Source organism: Furipterus horrens, unplaced genomic scaffold, assembly GCF_987537825.1.
Source record: "Furipterus horrens unplaced genomic scaffold, mFurHor1.1.pri manual_scaffold_2, whole genome shotgun sequence".
NCBI lineage: Eukaryota > Metazoa > Chordata > Mammalia > Chiroptera > Furipteridae > Furipterus > Furipterus horrens.
Window position 1 is genome coordinate 27,683,474 of NW_028327172.1, and position 14,264 is coordinate 27,697,737.

The 14,264-nt window shown below is 34.1% G+C and overlaps 1 protein-coding gene across 1 annotated transcript in view; it reads right to left on the reverse strand.

The window, feature by feature from the left end:
* Positions 1-14,264, reverse strand: part of LUZP2 (leucine zipper protein 2) — a 377,697-nt gene that overhangs the window by 32,534 nt on the left and 330,899 nt on the right. The window contains exons 8-9 of the mRNA XM_090267616.1: positions 10,721-10,795; positions 1,074-1,220 (exon numbers count right to left, since the gene is read on the reverse strand). Of these exons, the coding sequence (XP_090123742.1) occupies positions 1,074-1,220; positions 10,721-10,795 (222 nt within the window). The remainder of the gene's footprint in view (positions 1-1,073; positions 1,221-10,720; positions 10,796-14,264) is intronic.

Genomic DNA, 14,264 nt, shown 5'->3' on the forward strand with positions numbered 1-14,264 from the left:
TAAAGCTACAGATAAAAGCTGTACATTAGAATATTTACTTTCTTTTACTTATTTTTGAGTCTCCATTCTGAAAACAGTATTTCCCCAATCTACAATTTGTCCATTTCCCCTTTAATGCAAAGCTAGGGAATCATAGAAATAAGCAGTAAAAAATAGGCCCAGATGTATGCACCATTGGGTAACTGCAAAACTGGTTCTCAGGTGTCCCTGGGCCCACCCTGAGGATTTGCATTATAAGTGGATCTGCTATCTATAACATTCACTTCAACAGGAAGAGATCCTAAACTAGTGGAAAGAGAGACAGCACTTTCAAATAAATACATACTGGTTGGAACTAAACTCTTTTCTCCAATAACTATTTCAGATTGTCAGGATTTATTTAAATGTACAGCCTGCAAATTGCAGGTTAAGACAACTGAAACCAAAGCAGAAATGTCCTATGCCCTGCCTTAAGAAAGGGGATGGGGACTTGGAGGAAGATTTACTTGTCGGTTGGTCTCAACAATTTCCTAGGGAGCTTTTTAAAAATACTAATGACTGGAGCCCAACCACAAAGAATTTGACTTAATAGGTCTAGGTTAAGTCTCAATGTCAGGATTTTTTAATGAGTATCCCAACTGAGTCTAATGTTCAGGCAGTGTTGAGAACTGTGGTCTTAATTTTTTTTTTAATGTATCTACTTTTATAAGGTTGATAGTTATACCTTAGGAGAAAATAATTCCCATATTTATCTTCTGGTGTATATTAGAATCCAAGATATTTTCCTATAATTAAATTAAAATAATAATTGTTAATATTATTTAAAAATAATTTTAGGATGTTAGTTTAGAAAATAATTGTTATAGTTATAGTAATAATAATTATTATTATTTTACAATTAGATTATCCTGCTTAAGAATAAGTTAGTTTTCTCTCTACTAAAGAACATTCTCTATGTGATTATGGAGACTTTACAAATTGGGTTACTACCTACCATTTACTTCCCAATCATTTAATCACTTTTATATTTTGCATGGATACACAATGATAACCGCATAGGATTAACCACAAAGTCAGTACACTACTTGAGTTACCTTGCTTTTTGTCCTTGCATCAAGCATCTTGATATCAATTGCACTGGGTGGATTTGACCTGATTAGACTCAAAGGGGGTGATTGATCACGGAAAACTGTCGACAGGCAGAGTTGTACAGTCTGCTTCATTGCTTTCAGTTGTGACTCCTACAAAAAAAAAAAAAAAAAAAATAAGAAAGAGAGAGAGGGAGAGATCATAATTTATACATGTTGTTCTGGTTATCATTTATTTGATTAGAGTCTCCTTTTTATCTGAATCCATACTTATACATATTCTTTCTAAACATAATTGCCAAACCTATAATTTCCATTTTGATAATCTGTTTAATGCACACACAGTCAGTTTTTAGGAGTTAATGTGTTTTATGATACATTTTGAACACTAAAATTCAGAGATATGTCTTTTTTCCCTTGAATTGGTGTGCTTTCAATAATAACAGTTTGCTGAATATATTTTCTGAAAAAAAACTATACTCTGGGGTCATTCTGAAGTTGAAAATGTCCTTCTTAGAAACCTGCTGTCTTTCTAATAGTATCAACCTCCTTTATTACAAATCACTCATCTGGCAATGTAGGCCCCTGTGTTTCTCAGATAGTCTGTATTAGCGACTCAATTTCCCCACATATTAAGAAAAATAAACGTGTTTCTGATAAAACTCGTATTTCCTCTGGGCCTTGTTAAGAAGTAGGAGTTAATATACTTTGACTGTAAATGATGATATTAATACCTTTTTATATTAGCATAGGGTATTACAATATTCCAAGCACTTTCACATGCAAGAAATAATTTTATGCTTTCAAACATCCTCAAAACTGGCACTACTATTATTATTTTACTATGAAGAAAAGAAAGTTCAAAGTTTTCAGACTGGTTTATTTTTGGTTTACATTACAAGGTAGACTGAACTTATGTGGATAACCTTCTCTACCTGCCATCTAATCCCCAGGTTCCACTCCTAAAAATATGTTTACATGCTGATAAGTGAAAAACTAATAATAATATACATCTGAATACAAATGACAGAGAGATCCTCTGGTGTCAAAATGAAAAGAGACATACGACTCTTCAGGAATCTCACGGTAAGTTAAGGGTAATTTTGGACATGGTCACAGGCCCTAATAAGACAATGTCACATAAACATTGATTTCAAAATATGAGATAAAGCCTTTTGGCCAAAAGAGATGAAGAGAGAGATGAGTAACTGAGGCCAAGATCTGGGACAAGCAGGCACACACAGAGAAGATTACCATTTCCGTGCATTCATAGATCCAGGATGAAGCATAGTCTGCCTTCTCCTCTTGTCAAAGTCATATGCACCAAACAAAACTACAGCCTCTTATATATTATGCCAGAAACACACCTCCTATATCATCTTCCCCCATTTCTTGACTCCTATTTAGCCCTTGTGATCAATCTCCTGAGAACACTGACTATGACTTAAATTTTTCCCACTGTCTACATCTGTGCTTTCTATTCATATGGGGTATATAATAATGTTTACCTTTCAGTTTGTCAAATCCTAGAAAAAGTTTAAGAAATCTCTCTCTTTAGTCACTGCAAGAGATTTTTAAAAAGCAGCAGGAAGAGCAACTTCTGGAAATACATAAGACACAGAACACACATGCATTTTGTTCTCATTAAATCTGGCCTTATGAAGTCATCTAAGACAAAATGAGAATCTGACATGGACTAGGATGGGGAGGCATTGTTAAGTGGGCAGGAGGAGGCTAAGCTTAACAGGAGATCAATCATAGTATCGGGTGCTGTGTCAGAAGTGAGATATTCTAGGTGACACTGAACAGTTTAAATACGTGCTCTGTGTTGTGTATTATAGTGAGACATTGGAAATAGAACTAATGTGACAGGGTCAGACAAGCCCTGGTGGAGACTCAAAGCTAATACGGCGTTAAAATGCAGAATTTCATTATTTAAATCATGCAGGAAGTAATCATGGCAATTGAATTTACTGTGTTCATATCTTGGTTCCTCTTAACATCCTCTGCATCTCAGAGTTGGATCTATAACAAGCTGAAGTTATATGTTTCCAGAATAGACAAATTCTGGAACAGTGGCTGAAATTAGATGCAGAAAATAAATAACAAACAGCATCCAGTTAATAGTTTTCAATGGAAACATATATTTTCAGTTAACATTGTTTAGGCAAGATGAATTTTCTAATAAAGCAATAAACAAGAATGTGTATATATGTTATACTTTTAATTATCTGAACTTTGATTCAATCATTTCATCTGCTTCTACAGCTCTCCTGTCATTGTCTGGATCATCTCAGGTAATAGAAATAACAGCACAGAGACATGACCTCCAACTCATCAGCTCTCACAGCCACAGTAGTGAGCTACCTTTCTCTTACATTTCAACCTATTCTGAATCTCTTAGCTTCATATTTATTCCATTTTTGAACCATAAACCAATGACTTTGGTTCCTAGCTTAGATTCTGGTTGCAGTCCTTGATTACATTATAGTTTTCTGTTTGTTTTCGTTTTTGTTTTGTTTTTGTTTTTACCAGAGACAGCATATTGCTGTGAGCAACCCTGCCCTAATCTGGTGACCTTTCTGGAAAAAACAAACAAACAAACAAAAAAAAGCTTTCCATTTAGTCTTGTTAATAGAGCCTGTTACCATCGACTGTCTTCAGGTTTGGCTTGACCAAGTTCCATAAGCAGGACCCAAAGAAGGATTTTAAACAATATTATTACATTTTCATTCACATGACTAACTGTGGTCTGTTTTAAAGCTGCAAGCTACTGTTCACTTTGAAGTACCCTGGTACACAATTCCAACTAAAAATACAATGTAAACCCTAAAATGTATATTTTACCTCAGGTCTTAGAGCCTACTCCTTCCTAAGGTCAGTTATGTTTTTGCCCTTCTTTCTCCCCTCCTAACTCATTACCCACACAGTAGTAAATTGCAAACTCCTTAATAAGGACCTACTTGTCACAATGTCCTTTATTTATAGCTCATCAAACATTCCAAGCTCATTTGCATTCAGAGACTTTATATTTGCTCTTTACTCTGCTTGTAGAACCCTTTTTCCAAATAACTATGTAGTAACTTCCAATTAAAATTCATCTTGCAACTTGCATATTATTTTCTTGGAAGCACAGTCCCTGATCACCCTTTCAAGAAATACTCCCTCTTTAAAACCTCTAACACAGTTCGTAAATCATGTCCTGTGTAGCCCTGATTACCATTGCAGATGACCTTATTGTTTTTCTACTTCTGTTCTAATGTAATTTCTTTGAGGACCAGGACCATTTTTGCAATATCACCAGTTTCTAACAACAAATGTTAGTTACATGACTAAATAAAGCAAACCCTCCAGAGGATATAAGCAAGTGCCATTTTACATGAGGAAATAATGAAATAATTTACACTTGATTCTGTACAGTATCAGCATAAGTATTATTTATGACATTAAAATACTGGTGTTGTGTAATATATAAAGTTTATATGAAGTTATTATGTATTCATATGTGATCTTAAGGTAATGGAAAACGTAAAAGGAAATTTTTGTGTCTATGTGAGTCCTTTTCTCAGAAAAATGCATTTTTTTTTGTTAGAAACAGTTAGATATATTTGCAAAGACAACTTTCTCATCTCCTGAAATATAAAAACGCATATGATATTATTCATGTTTATTTAATTCATTCCATGAAGGCGTAAAGTCCTCAGAGAGCCGAGGGTGCAATATCAGCTGCTGGCTTTGGAAAAACCATGAGGGGCTGTGAAGCCCAAGTTTCCCTTTAACTTTCTTTCTGTTGTGAAATCAGCTCTATGAATCCTGATAGGATAAGTACTGTGTTTATTAATTTATGAAGTTAGATATCCATTTATCTATTTAATCAACAACTATTTATCATGTTCCTGTCATGTGCTGGACACACTGTGCCAAAATGAGCACTTGTTCCTTTACTAGTCAGTCCCAGGAGTCTATGTGGGTTGCCCCACTTATGTAATCTGGGGTCTGGATGTAATTATGCATGCTTGCCTGGGAGAAATGTTGTGATAATTACATATAACACAATTTTTTCTGTTAGTATGAAACTTTGAGAGATAAATTTCCAAACCATAAAGTTCTTTTTCCATTCCAGTATCTGAGGTTAACTAGGATTCCTAAGATAGTGCCAAACAAATAACTGATTGCTTGAAAAACCAAGGTTGATTCTTAGATTTTGAAGTTATTATTGTTTATATGGGGATAGTAAACTGAGACTTCTTTCATTAAATATGTTATGAGAACTAAGTTGGAGTGTGGAATTTGTTTTCATCATATTTAGGAGGTATTGAAGGTTATTTGAAGTCCAGATAAAAACATTCTTAGGAACTAGATACCTTAAGAGAGTAAAAAAGTCTCACAAAAGAAATCAGGATGATGGAGAGAGGTAAGGAGCAATTTCCTGAAACTGAAGTTTTTATTCATTCTGAAGTGAACTGGCATTTCTACCTGACTTTATAACTGCAGTTTATGAGCCTCGTGCATATCTTACATAAAATTTGTTGAAACTAACCTCCAGTAATTGGAAATGCTTTTACAGTTCACTATAGCAAAAGGAGTGACAAGATGCTACAGGTTAAAAAGAGAAATGGTTATCACAGAGAGACAGTGTTATTATTCACTCATACTAATAATTGCTGTGCTTACTGAGTGTTTTCCAAGTGTCATAAATTCTGCTCCACATGTTACTTTTTTTGAGGCATATAATTTTATCATCACCCTTTTAAAGTAAGTTTCATAATTATTTGATGTTACTGTGTAGCATAAAGAGTTTGAGAGATTCAAACATGGCTGACATTGGAGACCTCTGCTTAAACTCTGCAACATATAGCCTCTCCTCCTGAATGCAGACTGTGGCATGGTGTACTTTAGGCACAGAGTGAAGAAGTTGTGGCAGATAGAATGGGAAGGAGGAAAGCATAGAATGACTAAGAAGAAGAAGGAACAGACTCTACATTAAGCCCAAGCTCTGTAATACAGGCCAAATGATAACTTTCTTATGAAGTATTATGTGACCACATCAGTCCATAGAACCCACGTGTACTTAAAATAGACATAATTATTTTTGGTGCTTTTATCACCTCACAGTTCTGCATACAATTATTTTCTAATTGTTAATACCCAACAAAATAGTAAAGATGTGGAACTCAAGACTAGGTAACATGAGTGTTTTCTGTTTCGAACAGCACTTAACACATGGTGTCACACAAAGGTATTTCAACTTGATTTGGCATGGACTGGCTAAATGGATTACCTGAAGTGAAATCAGAGAAAAGAATTAGTTTAAGCAAAATTATTCTAACAGAGTTGTTAAAAACTCAGAGGAGTCTGAGCTGCCTCAGGACCATGGGAATTCAACATCATATTCTTCAGACTTAAGGCACATTGCAGAGACTGTGCCAAGGAAAGAACTTAAAAAAAAAAAAGGTTATCTAGTTGAACTTTAGGATACAATGTTCTTCTGATTTTCTGATTTCACCACTAGAATAAAGAGTCATTTACCTTTTAGAAAAACAATATTATGTAGCATCAGTTGGATATGGTCATAGATTAGCTTAAATTGATATCAATGTATTTTTTTATCAATTAAAAATATCTGATGGATCTGGAATCTTGGTAAAATAAATTATATTTGACCTAGTCTATAAAATAGAAGCTAGGCTTCCTAAAACTCTTAAGTACCACATTAATTACTTGGATAAACTAATTTAAAATATGAAAATGACAAAAGAATGAAGTTGATAAAATATATAGGTATTCATTCAAAAGCCACATTTGTCTCAAAGAGCTAAACCTTAAGAAGAAAAAACATTGTAATTTAACAAACATCCTTACTAATTCCCGTATACTTTCTTGATATCTGGTTTGAAAAGTTTGTTATGTTAGCTATGGAAAGGTTTTGGTCACAGGAAAAATAAGATTGCCATTCTGAGACCCAAGTCCCTGGGAAATAAAGAAGTAACACCACAAGAACTTTAAATGAATCAGCCTTAAATGTCTCATTTCCTCTATTCTATATCAAGACATCCAGGTTCAAATTGGGGGTTAGGAGGCAATCTCCTCTCTCCATAAAATTGCTAAGCACACAGAATATATTATTGCAAAACAAATCTATTAATGCAGTCACCTTACTTGCTTATTTTTCTAAATAAATTTGTTGCTAAACTGTGATCAGAAAAATGGAAAGCCCTTGACAGCAGACAGAACACTTCTTACTTTTTAAAAAAATAACTTATTTTGGAAAATATAGGGGTATATAGAAAACAACATAAAAATATAACAAATATCAGGTAAATACCAATTTGAATTGTTTAAAAGCATAATTTTGATTATGTAATATACATTTGTTATATATAATTAATATGCATATCATTTCATAAAATAGATCACATATGAAAATATATGCACATACCTATTTATAGTATACACATATACATGCAATACATATATCTAACGTACATAAACAATACATATATTACATAATGCATATAATGCATACAATATACATGTGTGTGTGTATAAATTAAAGACTATGTCTATACAATTATTAGAAGATAAAATATTTGGGAACCAGTAGAAGTATTTGTAAACATCTTTAGTATTATTTAATTCTGCCTTGCCCGAGGTAATCATGTCCATGAATTTGCCATGTACCTTTCTACTTTATCTGACATGTAGTCAAAACAAATGTGTTTTGTGTATTTGAACAATAGTTAAATACCACACATATAACACTGATATTTTTCACTTAACAGTATATGTTATAATTGTATCAATATTGATACAAATAACTTTATATTTATTAATTGATATTAAATGTTTACTACTATTTAAAATAGTAGAGTATAGAAAAATATATGAATTAGATATATTAATTTCATCAGTAAACATTTATATTATTTTTATTTATTATTAATATAAATATTACTGTATTGAACATCTCTGTGCATGTTTCCAAGTATACATGGATTAGTGCAAATTCTAAGATGCACACATTTAATAACAGATTTTAATAATTACATTGCTATCCCTGCTGTATCAGAATTTGGTTTCATCAAACTTTTTGATTTTTACCAATCTGATGGTGTTGAGTTGATACCTTGTTATTTTTACCCATATTGCCATTTTTCTGATGAAGTTAAGTATTGTTTATTTGCTTAATAAATTATATTGAAATATAGCAGATAATTAAGTGCATTGGTCTTAAGTGTACTTTTTAAAATTTATAAACATTTTAAATAAATGCATACTGATTTCGAATTTTGATACCATTCTCTTGGACTGATCAATGTGAAACTCCTTTCATACCATTAAAAACTCTTTAGCTCAAGTCTATTTTGAATGATGCATAAGCTGTGTTTCTATTACTGTTTGTGTAGTTTATAATTTCCTTATCCCTATACTTAAAGACCCCTATTGCTTTATTTAAAGATGTCTATTGTATAAATCATGGAGTTTTTGCTTAATGTAGTTTTAAATGTTAGCCTTACACTTAAAATATTCTGAACAATTAAAAATATAATTACTGACTTAGGTTGATATCTACCATTATATTATTCACTTTTGTTTTACGTCATTTTTAAAATATCTTACAGTTAACAATTTGTTTGTAATGTGGTTATCTTTGTTTTTAACCTGTTTGTGGATTATTTATATTTTTGAATCTGTGGTTGATGTCTTTCAAAGCTTTGGAAAAAACCTATTACCACCACAAATATTGCTCTTGTTTGTCACTCTCTAGGCAACAACTTAAAATATTTTTAAAAATTTGAATGTTTCATATATTTATTATTTTCTTTCTGTTTATTTGTTTTCACATTCTCTACATTGGTATAGGCATTTGGTATTAATTTTCACTTCATTCTTTTTAGTTATATTATGTCCAATAATCCAGTCTGTTATTAAATACATCACTTAAATAAGTACTTAATTACATTCATTATAATGTTCTAATTCTAGAATATCTAATTAATTATTTACAGAATTCAAGACAGTAAAATTTTATCCTTTTATCTGTTTTGTTATTTTTATTCTCTTATCATATATATATGTGTGTGTGTGTATTCTTTTTTCTTTTTTTCCCCCTTCCACTCACTTTAGATCTGAACCATCTCCAGGTATGTTTCTCTTATTCCCCTTCTGTGTATAGGTCAGATTGTATTCTCTTTTCACGTGTTGAGAAATATTTTTCTTACCTGTCAGAATTTATATATAAACAAACTGAAAATTTTCCAGATGATATCCAGATTATCCAGAGACAATTTATTTTTCCACTGTTAGAATGATGGTTGATAACTCTAATTTAATCAACAATGTGGATCTGCCCTGTTTATAAGTACAGACTCTTCATGCTTTTGATTGGATGCAATGTGGATATAAAATCTCTCAAGTCTAAAATACTTTGATTCACTATCTCTAGTGCCAGGTGAGATCTCAAAATATCATGATAGACGGAGAGGTAACACTTTGTAAGATATATAATTGTTTAACTCCTATGCTGCACACCTGAAACGAATACAAAATAACATTGAATGCAAACTGTAATTTTAAAATAAAATTTAAATTAAAAAATAAAATGCTATGATTCACTTCAGATTCAGAGGTTTCTGTATTAATATATGCTAGATATATATTGAGTATTAGAGAAAATTAGATTGAATGTTTGATGAATGAGTGCTAAGTAAACAAAGAAATGTGTTACTTTTGTTCAAAGTAAACTGAAGAAAAAAGAAATATTTATTTCCATAATCCTGTAAATTCCACTTAAAAATGAGAAAATAAAGACAGAAAGTGAGAGGTATTGAGACATTTTAACAAATAACATAACTATTAAACAACAGAGAAGTAATTCTTAATTGTAATATGTAATCAGTTCCTTCCTATATATTTTATTTGCCCTCCTGTAGACAAATTCCTTATTCTCCATATATGACTCATATGAAGAGCATTGAAAGGCAAAGGTAGGCATTGGATAGGAGTTGTGATTTATCCTGAGCATCTGCAGTTGTAGCATAATGAGAGATTAATATAACCAAAATGAAATAGGTGAGGTGGAAAAAATGGTTGAATATAATATTTTGTAACTAGTGGTGATGGTAGCACAATTTTGTAAACTTTAAAACTGTGACTTTTATGGTATGTGAATATTTCAATAAAGTGTTATAAAATGGCCTGTCATCCACCCTTGTATTATCTTTACATGAACTGACTTCATGCTGAAGAGAACTAACTTCTTTTATGCCTCTACCTCCAGCACTCCGATTTAAGATTTCCAGAATGAAAAGTATCAATGATTACTTACATTTGCTTTATAACTCATTCATCCAGAGATAATAAATATCATCCTTGGTGCTTTAAAGCATATTTATTTATGGTGTTATAGAACAAATATACCAGTAAGGTGAAAAATAAAGCCATGAACTCAGAGCCTGAAACTTGAGTCAATTTACTGCAGCAGCAAAAACAAGGAAAAAAATGAGTTCCAAAGTGAATACCCAGCACTTATAAATTCTATAATCATCTTATATGAACAACATTTGAAATTGCATTATCAAGGGAAGCAATGAACATTCCCTAGCTTTGTCTGCTAAAACCAAAGTCGTCATGGTTCTTGGATATAAACTTACCCGGTCAAGAGCTGCTTTTTCCAGTGTATTTCTTGCCACAGCTAATTTTTGTTCCAAATCAGTAAGCTGTTGGGCCTGTAAAATGAAAGAAAGGCTAATATTTTCAGTAAATCCTATAATCTCTTCTTCATTTTAAGCATCTGTCATTCACTGCCATAGAATTTCTAGATGAATATCCTACTAAATATGTAAAGTTTTAGCTCAAGTCCCCAGAAATAACTTGTGATATAAACCCACCACTATATTTTAGTTGCTATGAACTGAATCATGTCCCACTAAAATTCGCATATTGAAGCTCTAACCTTCCCACATGTAGTTGTATCTAGAGACAGGGTCTTTCGGGAGGTAATTTAGATTAAATGAGGCCAAAAGCCCTACTCCTGTAGAACTGGTGTACTTATAAGAAGCCAAGGAGACACCACAGCTAGCTCTCCCTCTCCACGTTCCCATGAAATAAAGGCCGTGTAGGATACAGTGAGAAGGCGCCACCTACAGTCAGGGAGAGCTCTCCTACTAGGGACTGAACCTACCAGCATGTTGTTCTCAGACTTCTAGCTCCCAGAACCCTGAGAAAATAAATATCTGTTGTTTAAGCCACCTGTTCTGTAGTATTTTGTTATGGCAGCCTGAGCAGACTAATACTGTAGTACTCCCTCTTTTTCTTATTGAGTTTTAATCCAATACACCTCCCTAACACATCTTATCTCTGTATCTTTCCAAATGCCAGAACTGTGCTATTTAAAGGAAAGAGCAATGGCCTCAAATTTAGAAGATGTGTTTTAAAATCCAGCCTGTACCAGTTTCTAGTTATAGGTTCAGTTATTGTATAATACAATGGTTAATAAATTATAATACAAAACTAAGCTCTGTTTTACATATCCACAACCGTAAACCTATTTTGCCCCTCCTTGAATACTATAACTATATCCTGACACAAAGATGTTCAGCAGGCTCACAGAGAACCTGTCTCCTAATTTTAGCCAGTGAAAAGAACCAAAGCTGAAAGGAACAGAGGATATTTCTGATGTTCTTGTGAGGCAAGGGGACTGAGTTTGCCAGGGAGAAGTCAGCAGCAGGTGGCTTTTTATTACTTTAGTGACCAGGACATCACAACTCTGGGTGCAGGATGCTGTGAGCTTGTAGCAAGGCTGTAGCCGATTACTAAAATGTGCAATTGTCTGTTGCTCGCCCCTCCTCTCCCTCATAGTCTGGGGACCGGCACCCTAAAGTTCCATCCTTGGTTAAAGTTTTCTGCTCTTTGGTGAAAACTTAGGTGAGAGGAGATGGTGAAGATACTTTCCTGATGATGAAAACCTATATCAACTTTTTGTATCCATGTCTAGTTTTATTCTGAATTGATATGTGTTATTCTGCACACTTTGCTCTCGTAGAAAATAATTTTCTTGTAGACACTTGTCTTCAAATGACTACTCAATCCATGTATATAAATGCATCATATGTGCACTTATAAATGTATATATAATGCTTAAAAATAAGATCATTCTGAATTTGAGAGAGAGACAGGGATGATGTTAAGTAGGCTTCCAGTAGGAGGGCAGCTATAAGTTGGTGAACTCCCACAAGCTCTGAGCCCTGGACTCTGCGCCCCACCCATATCTCCCTTGAAGACCATGGGCCTTAGGTTCTCAGCCTCAGGCTCAGGCCACCCTGCCCACTCCATGTCACTGCTGCCACACCCACCTACATTCTCAACCACCAAACACAGGACTCGCACTGTGACGGTCTCCAGCTACAATAGATCCTACCTGCCAAAGCCACCTTCTGTCCATGGGCCTGAGCCCCAACACAAGGATGAAGAAGAATGGTGCCTATGCCTCCCCCCCAGCTCCTTGGCCTAAGACAGGAGTTAGGGGTGATGAAGAGGGGCAGTGGGTGGGCCTCAGTAGGGAAATGGTTGTGGGTAAGTTCCTCCTTAGACCTCAGGGGAAGTGCGTAAACACATCTACACCAGCCTCCGTGCCACCTGATATTCCTGGGCAACAGCTTTAAAGGAACTGTGTGCATTCCAGAGGGGTTCTGATTAAGTACAGTCCTTCCTGGCACATCCTTCTCCATCCTTGTGTGAATTTTAGCCCAAATCCTGTCATCAGAATAGGGAAGTCCTACTAAAGAATGACCTCAGGATGTACAGCGATATAGCAATTTGGTGAACTTATATTAGGGCAGATTGAGTGAATTCCAAGAGAAATAGCAAATATGCCTTTGAAAGCTTTATTACTATCGATTCTCAAGATCTCAGGTACGTGCCGCTTTTAAGAATTCATTGAATGTGATGAAATATAGCCAATAGATCTTGGGGGACAGAAGGTTTAAAAAAAGAATAAATTCTAGTAGTTTCTTGGTGGAATCTTTGAGGTTTCCTACATACAGTATTGTGTCATCTGATTAAAGACAATTTTACTTCTTCCCTTTCCATTTGGATGCCTTTTATATTTTTCTTCTTGTCTAACTGTTGTGGCTAGAACTTTCAGTACTATGTTGAGTAAGAGAGGTGAACGTGGACAGACCTGTCTTGTTTCTGATCTTAAGAGAGACACTTGTAGTTTTTGCCTACTGGCAGTGGGCTTGTCATATATGGCCTTTATTATGTTTAGATGTGTTCCTTCTATTCTCACTTTGCTGAGAAATTTTATCATAAATGGGTGTTGGATTTTTTCAAAAGCTTTTTCTGCATCTATTGATATGATCATGTGGTTTTTATCCTTCATTTTGTTTATGTGGTGAGTCACACTTATTGATATGCAAATGTGATATGAAACTTGCATTCCTGGAATAAATCCCACTTGATGTTGGTGTATGATCTTTTTGATGTATTGCTATTTTTGGTTTTCTAATATTCTGTTGACAGTTTTAGCATCTATGTTCATCAAGGCTATTGGCCTGCAAAGGTCCTGAATAGACACTTCTACAAAGAGGACATACACATGTCAGATAGACATATGAAAAGATGCTCAATGTCACTAATCTAAGAGAAATGCAAATTAAAACTACAATGAGATATCACCTCAAAGTATCAGAATGGCTATCATCAATAAATCAACAGACAACAAGTGCTGATGAGGATGTGGAGAAAAGGGAATCCTTTTACACTGTTGGTGGGAATGCATTGTAGCCTTGTGCAGCCACTGTGGAAAACAGTATGGAGATACCTCACAAAATTAAAAATGGATCTGCTTTTTGGCCCAGCAACCCCACTAATGGGAATATATCTGAAGAAACCTAAAACACTGATTCAGAAGAATGTAAACACCCCTGTATTCACTGCAGTATTATTTAAAATCACCAAGATATGGAAGCAGCCCAAGCATTCATCAGCAGACGAGTGGATTGAACAACTATGGGACATTTACATAATGGAATACTACTTGGCCATAAAAAGAAGAAAAGTTTACTCACTGCTTACAGGATGGATGGACCTGAGGAATATTTTGCTGAGCAAAATAAGCCAGTTGAAAAAGACAAATACAATATGGTTTCACTCATATGTGGCTTCTAATGAACAAACTGAACTAACAAGCAAAAT